This window comes from Hipposideros armiger, unplaced genomic scaffold (assembly GCF_001890085.2).
Source record: "Hipposideros armiger isolate ML-2016 unplaced genomic scaffold, ASM189008v1 scaffold_129, whole genome shotgun sequence".
Classification (NCBI taxonomy): domain Eukaryota; kingdom Metazoa; phylum Chordata; class Mammalia; order Chiroptera; family Hipposideridae; genus Hipposideros; species Hipposideros armiger.
This window is the reverse complement of record NW_017731479.1, coordinates 3173834-3195140: the sequence shown is the minus strand read 5'-3', so window position 1 is coordinate 3195140 and position 21307 is coordinate 3173834. Positions and strand designations below refer to the sequence as shown.

General features: G+C 39.6%; 1 protein-coding gene across 1 annotated transcript in view; it reads left to right on the top strand.

Moving 5' to 3' along the window:
- The window catches only part of MYO1H (myosin IH), an 81260-nt gene that overhangs the window by 12173 nt on the left and 47780 nt on the right, over positions 1-21307 (top strand). The window contains exons 2-5 of the mRNA XM_019649063.1: positions 15666-15824; positions 18118-18233; positions 19548-19746; positions 20620-20700. Of these exons, the coding sequence (XP_019504608.1) occupies positions 15666-15824; positions 18118-18233; positions 19548-19746; positions 20620-20700 (555 nt within the window). The remainder of the gene's footprint in view (positions 1-15665; positions 15825-18117; positions 18234-19547; positions 19747-20619; positions 20701-21307) is intronic.

Here is a 21307-nt window from a genome sequence, read left to right as displayed (position 1 = left end):
CTCTCTCTCTCTCTCTCTCTCTCTCTCTCTCTCTCTCTCTGGAACTTTACTAATAATGTGAGGGACCTGGAGAGGGACCTGGAGACAAAAATAGCTGTGGTTTGCTGATGCTTGTAGGCTAAACTTTCCTGGAAAGTACAGGTTTCCAAAGTCTGGTCATCTGCCTTCATGGAATAGAGGGTTGATGTGTTTGTTCCCTGGAAATAGTCCCTTTGTTCCTCATGGAGGGTGTGTAAACTGTAGCTAAAAACATCCACAGTGTTTTCTCCATGGGAATGATTATATTGAAGGATTGTACTAACAATAACAAAATAAAAAGATAAACATTTCACACCTGTGAATTAGATATGTCAACAGATCAACAGAAGTAGGTCTTAGTTGTAAGATCTGCCTGAAATCCTTGTTGGTTTTTTGTTTGTTTGTTTGTTTAAGATTTTATTGGGGGGTTGGGAGAGGGGAACAGCGTTGCGGAATTGGGGAAGGGGAACAGACAAGTTGCTGTCCTTTTGTTCTTCGTCTATTTGTGGAGGACGTTGCTTCAGTGGCCCATGTTGGTATTATCATCGCGCTCTTCCCGGGTGAGGCAGGTCGGTCTCTGGTCACTGGATGGCTGCTCATGAGGCTCTTGGCAGCTCACGCTGGCTGCCAGCCACTCATGATAGCTTATGGCAGCCCACTGTAGCTCCACTGCAGCCTACTCCGTCCCCAGCGACTCATGGCAGCCCAGCTTCAGGTCAAGCTGTTGTTCACCATCTTAGCTGTAGAGGACGCAGCTGTCTCTGGCCCTCATGAGGGATCCAAACCTGGGCTCTGGTGCTCAGAGCTGGCATCCCAAGTCAGCTCTTAACGAACGTGCCACGCGGCTGGCCCCTTGTTGGTTTTGAAGCTTTACATATTACACAACCACAGGAATCTGTGTTGGAGGAGAAATAGAAACAAAGATCAACACTTTTTAAAAAGTACAACAGAAAACTGGTATATTCTCCTTTCCAACACATGAACAACCTCCATCTATCACGTTGTTCTCTTTTGGTTTATCTTATTTACCTGCTGTCTACACAAGTCTAATTTTCCAGATGAAATAGAACTTCTCAGTAGTAACTTGGCTTCCCCAGCTATGATTTATAAAGAATAAGTGAAAAATGAAAGTGTGGAGTTCTCACAGGGATTTCTGTCCCATATTCTTTTCTTTGAAAGGAAACACAACAGAATTATGACATGATGTTTTAAAAAGACTTTTTATTGTGCGATATAACACATATACTGAAAAGTACATAAAATATACAATTTAATGAATTATTATTATAAGGCACACACCCACATAACTACCATTTGGGTCAAGACAGAACATGCTAGCACCCCAGAAGCCCCTTCGTGTGTCTCTTTCCTTCCACTCCCTTCGTACCCATTAAAAATGGATTTTCTATTGGAAAATAGATGTTTGAATTTTCATGACTTATTTTTGAATCATTTGCTGAACATTTAGAAGCAAAACTTATGGCTTTTCAAAAACAATCAGACTAATTTCACAAAGTGGAAGCATCAAGATGATTTTAACTAGTACAAAGATTAGCATACTTGTGTCTTAATATATCTCACAAAAAATCACTATTATAGCAAACCCAATGCATCACTGTTTAGATAGTATTACTTAGAACAAGATGAAAGCAGGCCCTGTTGTTAATCCTGCATCAGTGTAAAGGGGGGGGAAAAAAAGTAAAAAAATAGAAAAGATGAGACCTGCACACTGCAAAAATCAGAACTGAAATGTGGAGCCACAGGATTATTTTAATGATTGATTGATTGATTGGTTGATTGATTGATTTTTACCTATGACAACATTGCCTTTTTCAGGGACAGTCAAAATATGTAACACCACTTGCAGTGTTTGGGTTTCAATCTCACTTCAATCTTGCCGGTATTGTATATTAATCTTTCCCTTACTCGTCCTTTTTTAAAAAAAAAAAAACTTTTATTGGGGAACAGTGTGTTTTTCCAGGACCCATCAGCTCCAAGTGAAGTAGTTGTCTTCAGTCTAGTTGTGGAGGGTGCAGCTCCTTGGCCCATGTGGGGATCTAACCGGCAACCTTGGTGTTATGAGCACTGCACTCTAACCACCTGAGCTAACCTGGTCTCCCCCTTACTAGTCCTTTTATGGTAATAATGTGGTGCTGTTGTTATTTTCATTTATATGCATTTAATTGTTGCAGATGTTGACCATCGAAAGGCAATCTTTGGCCAGAATGCCAGGAACTGACAAGAGCAATAAGATAGCTCAACATGGGGCGTGGTTCCTCATTCTAATATTGTTGCAAAACTGAAAATATTTTCCAGGCAGGTGGTGGCATTTAGGTAAATCAGAAATAGGATCAAGCTTCTGTTTAGAAGAATGGCCTTGGGATTTTCTCTTAGTCATTTTCTTCCAACTCATGCTTTTCCCTTCAGGCACCTGGAGCCTTGCTGGAGGTGGTGGGCTTGGAGCTGGGCTGTGGGAGCCAAGCTGTTGCTTTGAACGCTGCCTTCCTTGCTTATCGCCCTTGGGGCTTAGATCATTCAGCTGAAGTTTTCCCTTTTGAAAAACTGAGATAACTCCTACCTCACTGGGGCTTTGTGCAGATTAAATGAGCTAATGAGATGATCTACATATAAGTAATGCATTTGTGGCCTGTCTGCTATGATAGCTGGGCATGAGATGCTTCCGTGAGCCCTCTCTCCATCCAGACCACATGAGTTACCACCCAGGCGTGCCTTCCCCACAGCTTCTCACGCTTTTCCTTTCAATTCTCTTCTTTGTGCCAAAACTTCCTAGATCTGTGTCCCACCACAACCTTAGCCCAAAGCAAAGGGGTCCAGTGGTGATTTTTTAGCCAAGGCTACAGTTTAACTAAGATGAGGAAAGGCTTGGAGAAGTTGGGGGTCTTTTTCCATACTCCTCAATGCTAACCACATAGGGATCCTTGAAACAGCTCTAGAACTGGCTGGAGACCATTGCAGCTGGGGGTTTTATTTTGTGGTTTAAGTAAGATGAACAACCTATTCAAGATTCCAGAAGGATTTCCTTGCCTCAGACCTGGAAGCTCAGGATGCAGGACCCATGCGTGGTTCTCATTCAGATGCAGATAAACCTACTTAGAAATTCAAAGGGATAGAGTACAACACTGAGCACTGACACAGACACAGAAAAACACTTGCATTTGCTGCAGAAGAAGCTAAATTGAGTAGGTAAAGGTGGGCGAGTCTGGGGCGACAGATGAGGGTTGAATCCCAGCTCTGCCCCTTACTGGCTATTGGAAATTGGTCATTTCTCATTGTTATTACGACATCTGTCATTATTTTATTACCTACTATTTTTTTTGGGGGGGCAACTTTTTATTTGGTGCTGTATCTATAATCGCCTTGGCTCCTTACAACAAATCTGTTACATATGATACAACCTCACTTTATGAAGGGAGAACTAGAGCAGGGGTCAGCAAACTGAGGCTCACGAGCCACATGCGGCTCTTGGGGTACGTACATGTGTGAATTTTCCTTATTTTAATAAAGATATCATTAATACTATTACTTGTTATAATATTACTTTAAATTTTCCTTATTTATAAAAATATATTTATGGCTCTCGAATAATTTTTAAATTGTTGTGAGGGACAAAATTGGCTCTTCCGCCTCAAAAATTTGCTGACCCCTAAACTAGAGGATTATGTTCTTTAATTTCAAGAAACAAGAGCCCAGATAAGTTAAGTTTATTTTGTTTACAAGTCACAAGGAACTCAAAGGGATCCAGGAAGAGGCAAATAATGCTGGCGTCCTAGACAGCACAAAGGAAAAATTCATCAGCTCTTCCTCTGCAGGAAAAATTCCACAAGGAAGTCAAGAGACAAACGGGGAAACTGGGAAAAATATTCTCAGCGCATGGCAAAGGGCTAATTGCCTAACTTTGCAAAGAGGTTGTTCAAATAAAAGATAAAAATAAGGTCTCTGTTAGAATCCAAGAAAGGATATCAGTGGGTAGATCATAGAAAAAGAAATACAAAAGCTCAATAAACATACACATATTAAAAAAAATCAGTAAAATCCCAAAAAAAATGCTCCCTCTGCTTGCAGTTCACAAAATGCTCCCATCTGGTGAGAATTAAGAGTAAAGGGGTCAAATATATGGTGATGGAAGGAGAACTGACTCTGGGTGGTGAACACACAACGTGATATACAGACGATGTATTATAGAACTGGACACTTGAAACCTGTATAGTTTTACTAACTTATGTCACTCCAATAAATTTAATAAAACATTGTTTTAAAAAGACCCGTAATACCAGTATTGGAGAAATTTGGAAGGAAGCTGCATTTTCATACCCAGTTTTTTGGAGAAGTTGGAGCGCTCTTTTAGATACATGTTTGCTAAGCTGGCTCTTCAAATTGTGTTTTGTTTTGTTTTTTGAAAAATTTTTATTAGTTTCAGGTGTACAAAACAATGTAATAGACATTTCACCCCTCACGAAGTGATAAACCCCTCCCCCAATCCCTTACCGCTCTGACATGTATATAGCTGTTACAATTCCATTGACTCTCTTTTCAAATTGTCTTTTGATTCAACAATTTCTGCAAGGCAAATGCTCCCTACTGGTTCTCTGGCAAAACAGGCTGAGTTTCAAGTGGGAGGATGCCCATTACAAATGGCCTGTGACACGAAAAATAACCTATGTGTCCATCTGTAGGGAAGTCGCTCCCCAGCGACAGGGATATTTTTTCCAGCTTGTTCACAGATGCGTTCGAAGCAAAGTGCCTAGAACAGGGCCTGATACATTTTAAAAGGAGCTCAATGAATGCTGGATAATTGAAAGCAGTAAGCAATGAGATAGTACGCTGTCATTAAAAAGAATAAGGTTGTTCTTGCTGATATAAAAGATACCTAAGATGCATTGTGAAGTGAGAAAAAAAGCAAGATGCAGTATGTTGTGTATTAAGCGGTTCTGTGTAAATACAAAAGTCAAATGCTATATATGCATACATTTCCAGGATGGATACACACCAAACAGAAGTAAATCTTTCGGGAGAGGGACTGAAGTTTAAAGTAATGAGAAAGGCTTTTGCTTCTTATTTTATTTATTTTTGGATTGTTTGCCATTTTAAAATTGTACAGGTATTATATTAATTTGTGAAAGCCCCTCTTTCCCCTACTCCACTTTATGTGCATGCACACCACATTGCCAAAAGTACGGCCAGGTCTAATGGGAATCAAAACATTATCAGACAGTATCGGTCTACGTCTTTGTCTTTCTCTATCTCTAGGACTGCCAATAGCTGTCTTAGCATCTGTGTGGGCTCATTTGCCCAGCAACACTGTTTTCATGACCTTAAAATTCACTTTTCCGTGACAAGATAAATCAAGACTTATGGACTCCCTAATCCAGATTCCCAGGCCAGATGCTATTTCACCCAGTTCAGGCCTGTTCCCCATCCCAGTTGAGGACAGGGAAGGGCCATGCCCTGGCCCCTGTGTGACCAGTTAGACTCACCTCTTCAGCAGGAGTGAGGAGGGGGCAGATTTCCTGGGAAGGGGTGTTGGTGGGGAGGCAACTTCTGGCACTTGTGCCATGCTGAGGCTTAAAGGGAGCAGTGAGATTGGTCAAAGTCACACAGTTACTCAGCTGTGGGGTCGGCCTTTAGACCCATCTAAACCCTCGGCCCTTTCCACAGACCCCCTGTCACTTCCTACTTTTACAAAGTGAGGAAAATACCACCTATGTGATGACTTCTCATGGTCATTACATTTTTAAACTGCCCCGTTAGCATGCGCTGTGCACAGTACAAAGTCAATCCATAGGAAGGGATATCACCCAGTTTAGTATTATATTTTATTGGCAGGAAAAAATATATCTGGATAAACCAATGTTGAATATCTTTAACCTGTGCTTTCTCCCAGGCCTATGACTTTAGCTGTAATGCCTCCTTTTTGAATTTTCTAGATTGTTTCTAATCTATGCAAGGTACATTGGAATAAAATTGTAATTCACTTACTTGACAAATTTACTGAGCACGTATTTTGTGGCAACACCTGAGCGAAAAGCAGAGGATAACAACAAGGAACAAGGTTTACCCTTGAGAAGTTTCTAGAAGGGGCCGGCCTAAGATCAAGAAATCAAGTATTTAAAATAACTGTAAATTGTAGAAAGTGCTGTAAGGAACAAGTAGGGTGCAGAGCTATAGAATAATAGGAAGATTTACTTATTTGGAAATTTTGTTTTTGCATCGATAATACAAATACAAGGCACAAAATTCAAAATCCACAAACAGGTATACAGTGAGATGTAAGCAAGCCTCCTTTTCTAGAAGCAACCATTGTTGCCTGCTTCTTGGGCATCTTTTCAGGGAGATGTCATGATTTTGTTAGCATATATGTATGTGCATATATATATTTTTTCTTAAAAATGATAGCAATCTATTCAGGAGATTCTGTACTTCTGTAGTAGTCCATTGTATTGCATGTGACCATAATTTGTCTGTTCCCTATTAATGGATATTTAAATTTTATCTATGTGGGAGCCTAGCTATAGGGTAAATATCTAGAAAGGAAATTACTGCTTCAAAGAATATGTACTTAATTTTAAATATATAATGTCAAATTACTTTTCATAGAGTGTCTAAAATACACACACCCTCTCACCTGTAATAGCTGCCAGTACTCCTTTGCCACACTCTTACCAAGAGTGTGTTCTCAAACTTTAGATTGTCAGATTGTCAAAAATGAAAAATGGTATCTCAGTGTATTTTAATAGCATTTCTCTTTGGAGTTGAAAGAGAAATTGAGTGTCTTTTTCTTATGTTTAAAAGAAAAATTTATGTGAATCATTGTTTATATCCTTTGTCTATTTTTGGTGTGTATGTACGTGGGGGGTGTTGGACTTTTTCTTGTTGATTTATGGAAGCTCTTTACATATGAAGGAAACTAATCATTAGTCTGGGATGTGAGCTATAAATATTTTTTTCCAAAATTTCTTTGTCCTTTGACTTTGCTTATAATGTTTTCTTTTAGGCAGAAATCTTTTTCTGTGTAGTTGAATTGATCAGTCTTTTGTGGCTTCTAAATTTTGTAACATACTTAGAAAAGCATTCCTTGCTTCACCTATATTTTCTTCTAATCTTCTTTAATAATTTTATTTTTCAATGTTTGAATTTTTGCTCCACCTGGAATTTGTTTTGGTGTAAAGTGTGAGGTACATGGCCAGCTTTTAAAAATAGAACTATCCAGTGCCCAACACTAATTTTGAAGGTTAGCTTAAAGCTATAATTTACATACAGTAAAATTCACCCTGTTAGATGAGCAATTCTGAGTTTTCACTATTGTATAATGCCATTTATTGAATAATTCACTTTCTTACCATGAATTTGAAATGCTTAATTATTTAATTCACCTATATGTTTGGGACAAGCTCTAGATTCTCTATTCAGTAACACTGAATTGCTTGTCTCTTCATGTGTAAGTATACATTGTTGAATAAATGTGGCTTTAGGTTTTACTATCTGCTAAGGCTGATACCTTCTCATTAACCTTCTTGTTTCTTTCAGAAATTTCCTGGATATTCTTATTTATTTGTCCAAGATGAACTTTAGACTCACTGTTTAGTACTCAAAAAATCATGGCACATTTTAAATGAGACATACTTACTTTAGAGATGAACTTAGTTGAATCGATATCTTTATGATATTGAATCTTCCTATCCAAGACATGGTGTTTTTTTCCATTTGTTGAAATCTTTTATGGTCCTCAGAAATGTATTAAAATTATTTTATATAAACCTGGCACCTTTGTTAAGATTTTTCTATATTTCATCTCTTTTGTGATATTTTAAGTAGAGTTCCTTCTTCTATTACATTTTCTAACTAATTATTTGGCTATGTTAAAGCTATTGATTTCTGATTATTAACTTTATTCAGCCTGAATTTATATATCATCCATGATTTTTGGTTGACTTTCTTGGATTTTCCAGGTAAGCACTCGGACAATCTACAAATACTTTTTATTTCTTTTTCCTCTAATGCAGCGGTTCTCAACCTGTGGGTCATGGCCCCTTTGGGGGTTGAATGACCCTTTCATAGGGGTCGCCTAAGACCATCGGAAAACAAAAAGATTTACATTACGATTCATAACAGTAGCAAAATTACAGTTATAGAGTAGCAACGAAAATAATTTGATGGTTGGTGGTCACCACAACATGAGGAACTGTATTAAGGGGTCGCAGCATTAGGAAGGTTGAGAACCGCTGCTCTAACATTTCTATTTCTGATTTCTTCCCCTTGTCTAATTGCATTGACTAGTACATCCAGAACAATGGTATATAGGATGATAAAAGATATCCAATCTTGTACCTGACTTTAATAGATATGTGTCTATGATTACTAGTAAGTATGATGCTAGCTTTAGAAAAATGTTTTATGATGTTAAGTAGCTATTGTTTTTAATAAATGTAATTATCATGAATAAAAGTCAAATTTTATCAAATGTCTTTTCAGAATCTATAGATATGTGTAATTTTACACTCTTGATCTACTGATATGGTTATTATTAATAGATTTCTAATACTGAATTCCTAAAATAATCTATTTTGTTAATAGAATATCTAAACTTGACTTCCTGGGATTAAATCCCACTTGTTCATGTTTTACTATTTTATTAGTCTATTGGATTCAGTTTGCTAATCACTTATCAAAGAATTTAGTATTGACATACTTAAGTGAGGTCTAGTTTTTAAAATATTTCATTATAAAATATCACACATAGAGAAGAGCATGTATAATCTATGTACAACCTAAAGAATATTAGACCCCCATGTGCCTCCACCCAATGTGTGGATGCATGTTTCTATTTCTCTTCAGTTTATACCTAAGAGTAGAATTGCTGGCTCATATAGTAAGAATATATTTAATTTTTTGAGGAACTGACAGACTGTTTTCTAAAGCGGCTGCACCATTTTGCATTCCCATCAACAGTGTGTGAAGGTTCTAATTTTTCTACTTCCTCACCAACACTTGCTATTATCTGATATTTTTATTGCATCCTAGTGAGTATGAAGTGGTATCTCCTTGTGGTTTTGACTTGCATTTTCCTCTTTCATCTCTTTTAATATAGAGAGGTTCCCTTGCAGTTTTCATCAACAAATATTGAAGAAACTGGGTAGTTTGTCCTGTAGAGTTTCCCAGTCTGGAGTTAGCTAATTGTATACTGCAGCATTGTTTCATGTTTTTCATTCTTTGTTATCCCTTGAATTAGAAGTTATATCTAGATCTGTGCTGTCTAAACACTAATCACTAGACACCTTTGGCTATTTAAATTTAAATTAATTCAATTAAATTAAAAGTTCAGTTCCTCAGTCTCACTCACCGTATTTCAACTGCTCAGAAGCCACTTTATGTGTTAGACAGTGAAGCCATCGAACACTTTTATTATCTCAGAAGGTCCCATTGGAATGCTGACCTAGAAGCTTGATGCGGCTTTTTATGATTTAAATCCTTTGAAATTTGCGATTTGCTTTATGGCCCAGGCTGTGGTCAATTTTTGTAAATGTTCTATGTGCTTTTTTTTTTTTAAGATTTTATTGGGGAATTGGAGAAGGGGAACATTGTGTTTTTCCAGGACACATCAGCTCCATGTCAAGCTGTTTTCCTTCAATCTTAGTTGTCAAGGGTGCATTTCAGCTCCAAGTCCAGTCGCTGCTTTCAATCTAGTTGTGGGAGGGGGGGGGCGCAGCCCACCATCCCATACAGGAGAGCGTGCACTCTAACCAACTGAGCCACCCAGCCAGCCCCTTTTTATGTGCTTTTGAAACAAAACATAGACTCTGCAATTGTTGTATACAATGTTATACTTGGGTTAGTTAAGAAACCAAAGCTCATTGTGCAGATAACAAGGTCTAGATTGAGAATACATAAGATAAGCACGAGAAAGCTTGGCATCCTGATAAGTAAGTAGGCTATAAAAGACAATTAAGGTCATGTCCAAAGGACCCAAGAACCCATTTAATAGGCCCTCTCTCACCAAAAATTGGGTAATTTGAGCATCAATAAGAAAAATTGCCATGGAATGAAACATATCAAATACACGAAAACCCATGAGTTCATAATGATATTACAAACATCATCTTTGGAGGATGCTATGGAACCAACTCATCATTCTGAAAACAGGTAAATCAAGCATTTGTTCCACCTTTCTTTACAAACTGTACCTCAGGGCAACCAAATAGTTGATATGGAAAGTTTCTTTTTATAGAAAGGTCCCAGCTAATAATATGAAGGAGCAATAAAACTGGAATATTACTTTTTTTTTTTTTGCAAACTCCTAAGAAAATGTGGATTTAGGCAATGTGCATGAGAATACTGATGTATTGAAAAGACAGCCGGACTTTATGTGTCTCCTGCTGGAAGTGCAGTATACTGCCTATGAAGTTTTTTTGCCAAAACAAGTTAATCTTGTATCTGATCAGGCCTCTAGATCAAACTATTATTTTTCAAGAAATTCAGTAGAAGAACATGTTAGATGACCCCATAAGAATGCAATCAACAAATTCCAGAATGTGGGAAATTCTACAGGACAAGATGTTCAATTTCTTCAATAAATTACAAGGGAAAAAAATGAATAGGGAACCTGTAGAACAAGAGATTTGGTAGACACATCAGCTAAATGTGATGCTGGACCTTGTATGAGTCCTGATTTGAGCAAACCAATTGTAAAAAAAAAAAATCATATAAGATAATTTGCTTGATTGGGTATGATAATTACTATTAAGAAAATGGGAAGTTCTTTATAATAATGATGTTGTATACATATATTTTAAAAAGAGTCTTCTCTTTTAGAAGATACTGAAATATTTATAGGTAAAATGATGTGTTTGTGACTTACCTTGAAAGAATCCAGCATTGGGAGAAGAGCTGAAACAAGAAACCATAAGTTGGTATTTATTGCAGCTGAGTAATGGGTGCATTCGGTTTGTTGTGCTTTTGATACTTTTGTGTATGAACATTTTTCATAATAAAAGGTTTAACTGTATATATTTACAGGAAAAAGGTGATTTAAAGAAATATATGAAGTAAAAAAATAGTACTGGTAGTGCACAGATATGATTATAAATGTAAAGGAAGTACTCAAATCATGAAGCTTAGGGAAGATGATTCAGGGGACATGTGGGGGTTTGCAAACTCTTCTTTGTCCTGGGGGTCCCCAGACTCTCTGTCCGATGGGTCCATAAGCAACTGGTTGGATTTTCACCTTTCCTTTAATCAGAAAGGCTCTGCTTTTCTTTCTTTTTTTTTTTTTTTAATGTTCTCCTTTTTTTTAAGGTCAGTGCTGGGGAATTGGGGGAAGGGGAACAGACAAGTTGCTGTCGTTTTGTTCTTCAATCTAGTTGTGGAGGACGCTGCTTCACTGGCCCAAGTTGGCACCATCATTGCGCTCTTCCCAGGCGAGGCAGATCAGTCGCCGGCTTCTGGACGGCCGCTCACTGCGGCTGCTGGCCGCTCACGCTGGCTGCTGGCTACACACGGTAGCCCATGGCAACCCACTGCTACAGGGACTGCAGCCTACGCCGTCACCAGCGACTCATGGCAGCCCAGCTCCAGGTTGAGCTGTTGTTCAGCATCTTAGCTGTAGAGGGCAGTGTCACTGGCCCTCATATGTGGGATCCGAACCGGGGCCCTCTGGCATCCCAAGCGAGTTCTTAACCATCGCGCCACTCGGCCGGCCCAAGGCTCTGCTTTTCTTAATTTTATATATTTAGGTTTCTTATGATTTCATTGTTGCATTCCTTAATCCAGGAGGTTTTGTCAAATCTCTCTGGGCTACAAGTCTCAAAAGGCTCTGGGCTGACTGCAGGGCTCACCCTTGTAAGCAAAACACCCTCCCATCTCTAAAATTGAGATAAAAAAGAAGCTGTTTTCATCTCTACACCCTCCACCTGTAGAGATCTGACTGTAGTAAATAATATTGGTGGGTATAGCTCCAAATGCTATTTCAGACTCCAGCTCACTCCTAGTTTCAGAGGCGCTCGTTGACTACTAGCCAACAGATTTTTTTTTTGCTCTATTTTGTTCTTGTTTTTAATGATAGTATCATTAATACTAATGAGGACAGAAGCAAGTGCCCACTGAGCTGACATTGTGTCTGGCACTGTTCCAAGTGTTTTCCATGGTTCTCTTTAAACCAACAACCCTGTGAAGTAGGTACAATTGATTCCATTTTACAGACATGGAGCAGAGACAGGTCTTGAAGAGATTAAGAGACTTTCCCAAGGCTGTACTGCCAGGAAGAGAGAGAGATGGGATTTGAACTTGCACAGGCTCAGTTCAAAGTCCTTGTGTTTAATCACTATGCTAAACTGCCTGCCTTATAAAAACAAAACAAAACTTTAAAAATGAGAATATTTGGAATCACCAAAATATTGCTTGCTCTAAATGCATTGTTTTCAACCTTCCAGAGCAGACGATTGTTTATTCTAGCCCCATTTGGCTAGTGTAGGGAGACACCTGGTGGCCATTCTGTTTTTTAAACTTCTTGTGGGAGGTTTAAAACTACAAAGTAAACAGAACAGTATAAAAAAATCCCTCCCATACCCAGCTTCAACAACTAATAACATTCTGTCACTCTGTTTTCATTTATACTTCCACCCACTCTCTATCCCCTCCCCACTTAATTATATTAAGGGTTACTTTTCAAATAAAAATTACGTGTCTCAGAATGCACAAAATCCTAACAAAATATCTTGATAAATAATAGATACACCCATGTAACTCTCAGCCCTATCAAGTTAGAGAACGTTTCCATCACTCCAAAAATGCCCTTTACCAGACAATCCCCTCTCACCAGGCAACAATTGTTCTGAGTTTTCACTGTAGATTCGTTTTGCTTGTCCTAGAATTTCATACAAATGGAACCATGTGGCATGAACTCTTTTGTGTCGGAGTTCTTTCACTCAGCATAATGTCAGTGAGAGTCATCCGTGTCGTTGGGCACACCAGCCATTTCTCTTTCATCACTGTACCCATTCTATTGTATAGATGGTCCACATCCATTCTCAACTTGATGGAAACTTGGAATGTTTCCAGTTTGGGGCCATGATGAATAAAGGTGATGTAAACCTTCATGTTCCAGTCTTTTTGTGGGCATATGTTTACATTTCTCTTATGTAAATACTTAGGATTGCAATTGCTGCCTCAAAGGGTAGAGGCATGGTTAACTTCATTAGAAGCTGCCAGACCTTTTCCCAAAGTGACCCTATCAGTTTGCATTCCTACCGGCAATGTATGCGAGTTCCGTCTGCTCCACATCCTTGCGTCTATTTGATGTTGTCAGTCTTTTGTATTCGAACTATTCTGGTGGTATCTCAGTGTGGTTTTAATTTGCAATCCACCCCCCCCCCCATGACTGATGATGTTGAGTCCTTTTCTATGTGCCGCTTGACCATTTATCTATCTTCCTTTGTGAAGTGTCCGTTCAAGTCTTTTGCCCAATTTGTATTGGGTTTGACTTTTTATTAGGGAGCTGTAGGAGACTTTTATCCTGGATACAAATCCTTGGTAAGTATATATTTTGTGACTATTTTCTGCCAGCCTGTGTCTTGTCTATTCATTTTTCTTAACAGTGTCTTCAGATGAAAAGTTATATATTTGATGAAGTCTAATTTCTTTTTGTTTGTTCGTTTTGTAATTGTTTCTTCCGGTGTATTGTCTAAGAAAATTTTGCCTTCCTCTGGATGCAAAGATATTTCCTTCTGTTTTCTCCTAGTAGCTTTATACATTTTGCATTTACATTTAGATCTAAGATCCATCTCAAGTTTATATATATATATGATTTATATACATATAATATAAATATATATAAATTTTATATGTAAAAATCATATATATTTGGTGTATATGTATATTATATATAATATGTATAATATATATACGGGGGGCAAAAACATGTATACACAACTTGTTTCACCTTTTGTTATCAGTATATATTGAGTATTGCAATTTTAATACAGATTTACCTTTCTTAAAATGTGTACACTTTTTTTGGCATTCTGTGTGTGTGTGTGTGTGTGTGTGTGTGTACACAACTAGAGATCCATAATAAAAAAAATTTCATTTGAACCCATATCTAATTCATACATATGTATATATGTGCTTATTATATATGTATTATATAATGTATTATTAAAATATATTTGAATATATATGTAAAATCAAATATATATAAGATAGGGGTTGAAATGAAATGAAAATTTTCCCTATGGGTATCTAAGTAGTCCTGTGCTCTTGGTTGAAAAGATATTTCTTTTCTGCACAGCATTGTTTTGGTACCTTTGTCAAAAATCAATCGACACACGGCCTTGATTACGTACAGTGAAGGAGTGTGAGTCCTCTAGCTTTGTTTTACTTTTTTCAAGGTCGTTTTAGGTCCATTCTAGGACCTTTGCACATCCATATATGCCAGTTGTCAATCGATGGTCTTTCAGATCAAAGCTCACTCTTTATTGCCAGCACTTTGGTAATGAGTTGTTCTCCTTAAGCCTTTCTCCTTGAAGTGAGCGTAATGTTAATCTTTGTCAGCAGAGGGCGCTGGAGGGACATTGCCATAGCAGGAGGCGTCTCTTCCGGGCTCCTTTTGCTGTGTTTTACTTTTTCTTGCTTTGCAGCTGCACAGTCAGCTGCACAGTGGCATGGAGATGGGACATACACTAACTGTGTGCCAAGAGCACAGAGTCCCTCGGTGACCTCTCAGTCCTGGCTGGAGCCTGATGACCACGTCTCAGTTCTCCCAATACAGACATCACACACGGCAGTCCCCCTACTACGGCTGCACTGACCGCTCCCTCGGCACGCCCTCCAGCCTCAGCTGGCCTGAGCCCCGGAGAGCCATTTCCTGTGATTCTCCTGACTCAAACGATGGAGCGCCGAGTCTCTCACCCAGCAGTGATCTGACTCCCTTTGCTGCCCTGTGCCCAGGGGGTTTATTCTTCTGCCTGGTGACTGTGGACCAGCTCTGGCCCTGGTAACCCAGTGAGATTCTCTACCATCCAGCTGGCTGCAACCATACCTTCTCCAGGGAGATCTGAAGCCCAGCCTTGGGGAGAGGACCCTCCAAATTTGTCCTCCCTTGAATACTCTTCTGTAACAAGAAATTCTCTTTCTGACCAAACTCCTTATCGCTTGTCTAGGAATTACATAGCGGGTTTAGGCAACTAACATTTGCTGAATGCATTTGATGGTCAGGAAAGCAGGCTCTGGGGCCAGGATTTCTAGGTTGATATCCCGGTTCTGCCTTTTTGGCAGGTCTTGGGCATATTTTATAACCTCTCTGTCCTCAGTTTCATCATCTGTAAAATGGGCATGATAATTGTACTTACTTCAAAGGGTCAGAATGAGGATTCAAGGAGACAGTACATATCAAGCATTTAGAGTAGTGCCTAACATAGGAAATGCTCAGTTCCTGTCAGCTGCTGCTGTGCCTAGTTATTGCTTTTGTCATCAGCCTCTTGTATCCCTAACCAAATGTAAGCTCTTAATGAAGACAGCATCATTTAATCTCAGCTCTCTACCATCCCCAGGGCTTAGCACCTTGCTATTTCCACATCCGAAGTGCCATAGAAATTAGAGAATAAACGAGCTGCTAAGGCATGTTCTGTTTCCTGCAGAAAGAAGACATGAGGAGGCACATTCGTCTGCACATGGAAAGTACGCTGACCTCCCGGGACAAGGTCGGGGTGCAGGATTTTGTGATGTTGGATGCATATACCAGCGAATCTGCTTTTTTGGACAATCTTCGCAAGCGTTTCAGTCAGAACCTCATCTATGTAACGTAACCCATTTTTCAGCTATATTCCTACAGGGGTGGTTCCCTCCCTGCCTTCACAACTTTGATGATTGTGAACAATATCACTCTATTAGGTTAGCCAGTAAAGGGAGGTGTGGAGATACCACTATCCGATGTACTTTGATCCTTTCAGTTAAGGCCTTTATGGCTGTCAGTGACAGAAACCCAACTTATATTGGCCTAAGCCCCAAAGGGGAATCCATCAACCTATGTAATTTTAGGGTCTATGAGTAGATCTAGAGTCTCAGGTGATGTCTTGAGGGCTCTTTCCCATCTCTCTGCTTTCTTTTGCACCAGTTTCCTTCTGGGGCAGCCTCTCTACAAGGTGGCAAGATGGCTCCCAGTAGAACCAGGCTGACAGGTTATGAGCTTAGAGCTGCTACCAAGAAGACAGCAAGTCTTCCCAGAGATGCACATTGGTTGGCTCTGATTGGCCCATCTTGGGTCATGTGCCTATCTCTGAACCAATCCATAGGTAGGAATGAAGAATATTCTGACTGGACAGTCTATATCTGAGCCCACCCCTGAGATGAGGGGTAAGGTCCATGCCCCTGTCACCATATGATATGGACTGTGAGCTGGAGAAGAGGTTCCTCTAAGGAATCTGTTGGAAGAAAGAAAAGTATTGTAGATGCCAGGCAGGCAAAAATAAGAGATATCCACCACATCCCCTGAATCTTTGAGTCAAGAACTCCTCAAGCTGGGCTTGTTGCTTCTAGTGTTGGCCACTTATTATTAAGATCTCAATTTATCACCCCACCCTGATTTGATTGGTCAATTTTCAGGTAAATTCTTCTAGGATAAACTCTACAGTGTCTGTGTGTGGAGGGTGGGGGTGGAGTGGGGTGTTGCTAAGTTTATTTAATTTTATTAAGATTTTACTAGCCTTTGTTAAGAGTAATTAGATAATCAGAAGCAGTTTAAAATATTAAAAAATTAAAAAATTCTGTCTTGTAGCTATTTTGTTTGTAATGGTACCTGTAACTTAATCTACATGTTGAAACCAAGGTTACCAGAAGAAATAAGCAAATAAGGTGCTTCTTAGAGCACATATTTTTTATATATAAATTGATTTTATATATAAATTTTATATATAAATTGATTTTATGTATAAGCAAAGGAGAAATAGCATTATATGAAGAAGTGTAGGTGGGATGATAGGATCACCACGAATAAACTAAATGTTTTCAATTTGAACAGATAAATTTCAGAAACTACATTCTACGCTGGAAGTTTTCTACCGATTGAAGCAATGAGAAATTTTAGTGAAAATACTCTTCCCTGTTTTGGTTCTCTGCTTGACTGTGTCCTAGAGATTGGAAACAATAGTTGGAATGATTTTTGCCTAATTTAATGTAGTCTCGGGTACCCCCAGTATTGGAGACCTTGAAATGAAAAAGCAACAACAAACACCTCAGACTCTGAAACCACCAGATGTGTGTTCAAAGGAGCCCAAATATTTATTTACTTTTTCTATATGAGCTTAGAGCTTTGCTTATTCTCAATTGTATGCCAGGAAGTTTTACATTAGTAGTTATATTACAAATGTAAGTACTTCAAAAACATGAATGTGAATCTACTGTTGAAATCAAGGAAATTAATTGCCAACAGTGGGAGCGTTTGCCCAAATATTTAGGTGGCTGCTTTCACCCAATGGCCAGAGAGACCTTTGTGAAACAAAATTCAGCATGGTGTCCACCCCTTAAAGCCATCTATTTTGTATAACAGTTCAGGGCAGGCATTTCACTTCAGTAGGGAGTGGTGTCTCCACCACCCAATTCCATTTGGAATAAACCCCCAATCCCTCACACCCTGTGGGATCTGAACTCACTCCCTCTCTAGCATCATCTCTTATCATTTTCCGTTCTCTCTTCCATCACTGGCCTCCAGTGCAGCCAGCCTGCCACACTTGTTCCCTCAGCCTGAAAATGCCCTTCTCGCTAACTTTTTTCATGACTGGCTCCTCATCCTTCAAGTCTCAGCTCAGATGTCACCTCCTTAGAGAAACCTTTCCTAAGCTAAGGTGACCTTCTTTAGTCATGTGCTCTCTTATTACCTTTTCTATACCTTTCTTAACACTATTTGAAGCAGTTTTGATCCCTTAGTTGTTTGTCTACCCCTGCCCCTCATGTACGCTCCATGATAGTAGAGATTCCACCTGTCTTATTTATCATGTTATATTCCCAGTACCTAATGAACACGTGGGGATCATAGCAAGTAATGGTCTTTTGCACCTCGGAATTCCTTACTAGTGCTTTGGTCCATTCCTCTAGACATATATTGGCACCCTCCTTGTGTCTGTGAATCCATACCAGGAGCTTGGAATCTACACCCTGAGCCAGATGGAACTTTACGAAGGGGTCAATTTCTTTGAACTGCCACCACATCTGTAAGTAGCACTCATCAGGTCATCAGTAGGTATTTTTCGATCTCCTTTCTCTTTTGTTCCCCCCTCTCTCTCTGCCTCCTTTCAGTCTACCCTCTCACCCATTCATTCATCCATCTATTCTTCTATCCATCCACTCATCATCCATGCATCCATGCATCCATCCATCCATCCATCCATCCATCCATCCATCCATCCAGCATACATCCATCCAGTATCCATCCATCCATTCATCCATACAAATCCTTGATGCATGCTCATTAGGTTTTGTATCTCATTTAAACTGCTGCCTTCTTGTGAAATAAGTCTCTCAACACAGTAGAAAACATCAGCAGATCATTGTTTACTCAGCTTAAATATGATGAGAAGTGCAATCATTTGTAACCGCTGAGAAACCTGGATGTGGTTAGAGAGGCGTCTTCCCTAGGAAGTGGGTTACTACTACCGTTCCATCTACTGGTGCCTGAGTATCATGTCAGCGAAGGAGAATGCCCATTTGGTAGAATCTTACTACCAAAGTCTAGCAATTTCCTGTGTGATCTACATGTGATTTGGGACTTTGCTGAGTTTCCCAGTTCTCTTCCCTGGTTGATCTCTGGGCTTATATTTAGGTTCTCCCTCCATTTTTCTTGGCGTCTCGATTCACCTCCCAAGGCATTTAGAAACCTTTCTGCATTGCTACCATCAGCGATTTCTGAAATAGCCAGCTTTCAAACTCAGCCATGTGCAAAGATTATACTCTTGGGAGACCTTTATGCTTTGTTTTTTTTATCTTAGAGACAAAGCCCTTATGATGCATTTAGGACAAGAGTCATCACAGGGATTTAAAATCTTTTTGGTTTTCTGTTTCTATACTCTTCATACTCTAGGTTTTGAGGGAAAGAGAAAATGTGAGATTTTATTATATCTATTGACTTGCTTAATATTATTTAGACAAGGTGTTATTACCACCTCTAATTAATAGGACATCTCTTGGGGACATAATTTAGTATCTGGCTTATTCTTATAAGAAATATTGGGAGATTAAAAAAAATAAATTTGTTAAATTAAAAATTATTTTCATTACTACTCAAATTCTTCACTTTCTCTCTTGTGCGATGTGAGCTTTGGTTTCTAGTACACTTTGTGTGTTGTCAGTCAGTGGGTCGTGGTGGGGGTTTGACCTCTCTCTGAGCTCAGCGCACTTGTACCACAGTCCGGATGTGGCTTCCTGGGGACAGGGTACTTTGTTTTTCTGCTCTGGCGGGCGTCAGAGCCAGGAAAGTTGCATTATAGCCACTTCCCACTCCTTCCGTTTCTGTCTTGCTCCTTCTCCAGCTATGCCATAGCTGACAACGCTTACCGCATGATGTGCTCGGAGCTAAATAACCACCTCATCCTCATTTCTGGAGAGAGCGGGGCAGGGAAAACGGAGGCCTCCAAGAAGATTCTCCAGTATTTAGCAATGACCTGCCCAATGACCGACTCATTACAAATAGCCCGTGACAGACTGCTGCTCTCCAATCCAGTGCTGGAGGTAAGCCATCTTTGAGGACCCATAAAGGGAAGTTCCAGGAAGGTCACTTAAGTAAGAAGAATCCTCAGTCCACATGGGTAGGTCACTGTCTGAGAGTTAAGCAAAGGGTTCTCCCATCCTGCGGGCATGGATGCTAATCCCAGGGCAGCCAGGCACCAGCAAGCTTCAGCAAATCACTTCATACCCTGGACTCCGTTTTTCCATCTGTGGAATGGGTCTACTCATAGTACCTACCTCTTAGAAAGCTTTGAGGATTAAACAAAATGAATGCATAAAAAGCACACAGCAGAATTAGTAAGCACTAAAATAATGCTCGATTATTTATTAATATTTAGTATTAAAATTATTAATTTATTTTATTGATGGAAATTATTTTAATGATTATTCTACTCTTGCAATTCACTGCCTGGCTGGATGATTTTGAACAAGTTATTTTTCTCCTCTGTCTTTGTTGCCCTTTGTGTAAAAAGTGTTTATGGTTGAAGGAATTTTCCTGATAGACCTTTGGGCTGAACAGTTGACCTCTTTGATATAAGAAGGGGCCTGTCTGGTGATGAGGGCCATCACCTGTGCCTCCTAGAACAGCAAGGGCCTAGGACCCCAAATACCTCCCCTTAGGCCATTTCTAATCTATTCCTAGGTTGGAATCCAAGGAGAAGATAGTATTTTTTTCTTGCAGTCCAACCCCAGTATTTGGCATCAGATCCTCCACAGTTAGTGATTCCTTCTCAGAAGTATGGCTTTCATCACTGGCTCCCCCTCCCTCAACCCTTTTCCCAATATGCGTGGAATTGGACGAACATAGTGAGCTTAAATGACAGTGGATGACAGTTTGGTTCAGCCTCTCCCCTCTCCCCAACTTTGTATTCCAAGGCTTTTGGAAATGCCAAAACGCTCCGGAATGACAACTCCAGCAGATTTGGAAAATATATGGACATACAGTTTGACTTTCAGGTACGTTGACATTCCTAGTACTGGTTCATGGGGACCCCTTCACTTGCTGGTGACAGAAACGGCATTTGTTGGTTCAAATAGCTGAAAAATCCGGGATTAGTACTCATTTTAGGAAATGCAAATACAGAGCACAAGAAGACACCTTTTTATACCTTCTAGATGGGCAGAAATTATGAAGTCTGATAATACCAGGTGTTGACAAAGAGGTGGATCATTAGGAACTGTTACACATTGCTGGGAGAGGGGTGTGTGTGGGTACATTGGTACAATGGAAAATGATATATTATCTTGGGAAGTTGAAATCACATCATATAAGGTGGAGATGTTCCACTCCTGGAGATATTCCTACAGATGGGCAAGCACGCTTACGCCATCACTGTCCCTGATGGTACAAGGACTGGGGACAGCCAACACATCTGGAGAGGACTGAATATCCATCAACAGGAGACTGGCTGGTTAAATTGTGGGGTGTTCACACAATGAGGGGTTGCATGGCAGTGAGAGCAAATGAATGACAGCTACACATCACATGGACAGGTCTTGGGAACGTGGGCTGTATCAGTGCAATGCTGTTTCTTATAAAGTTTGAAAACGTTCCCAAGCAAAC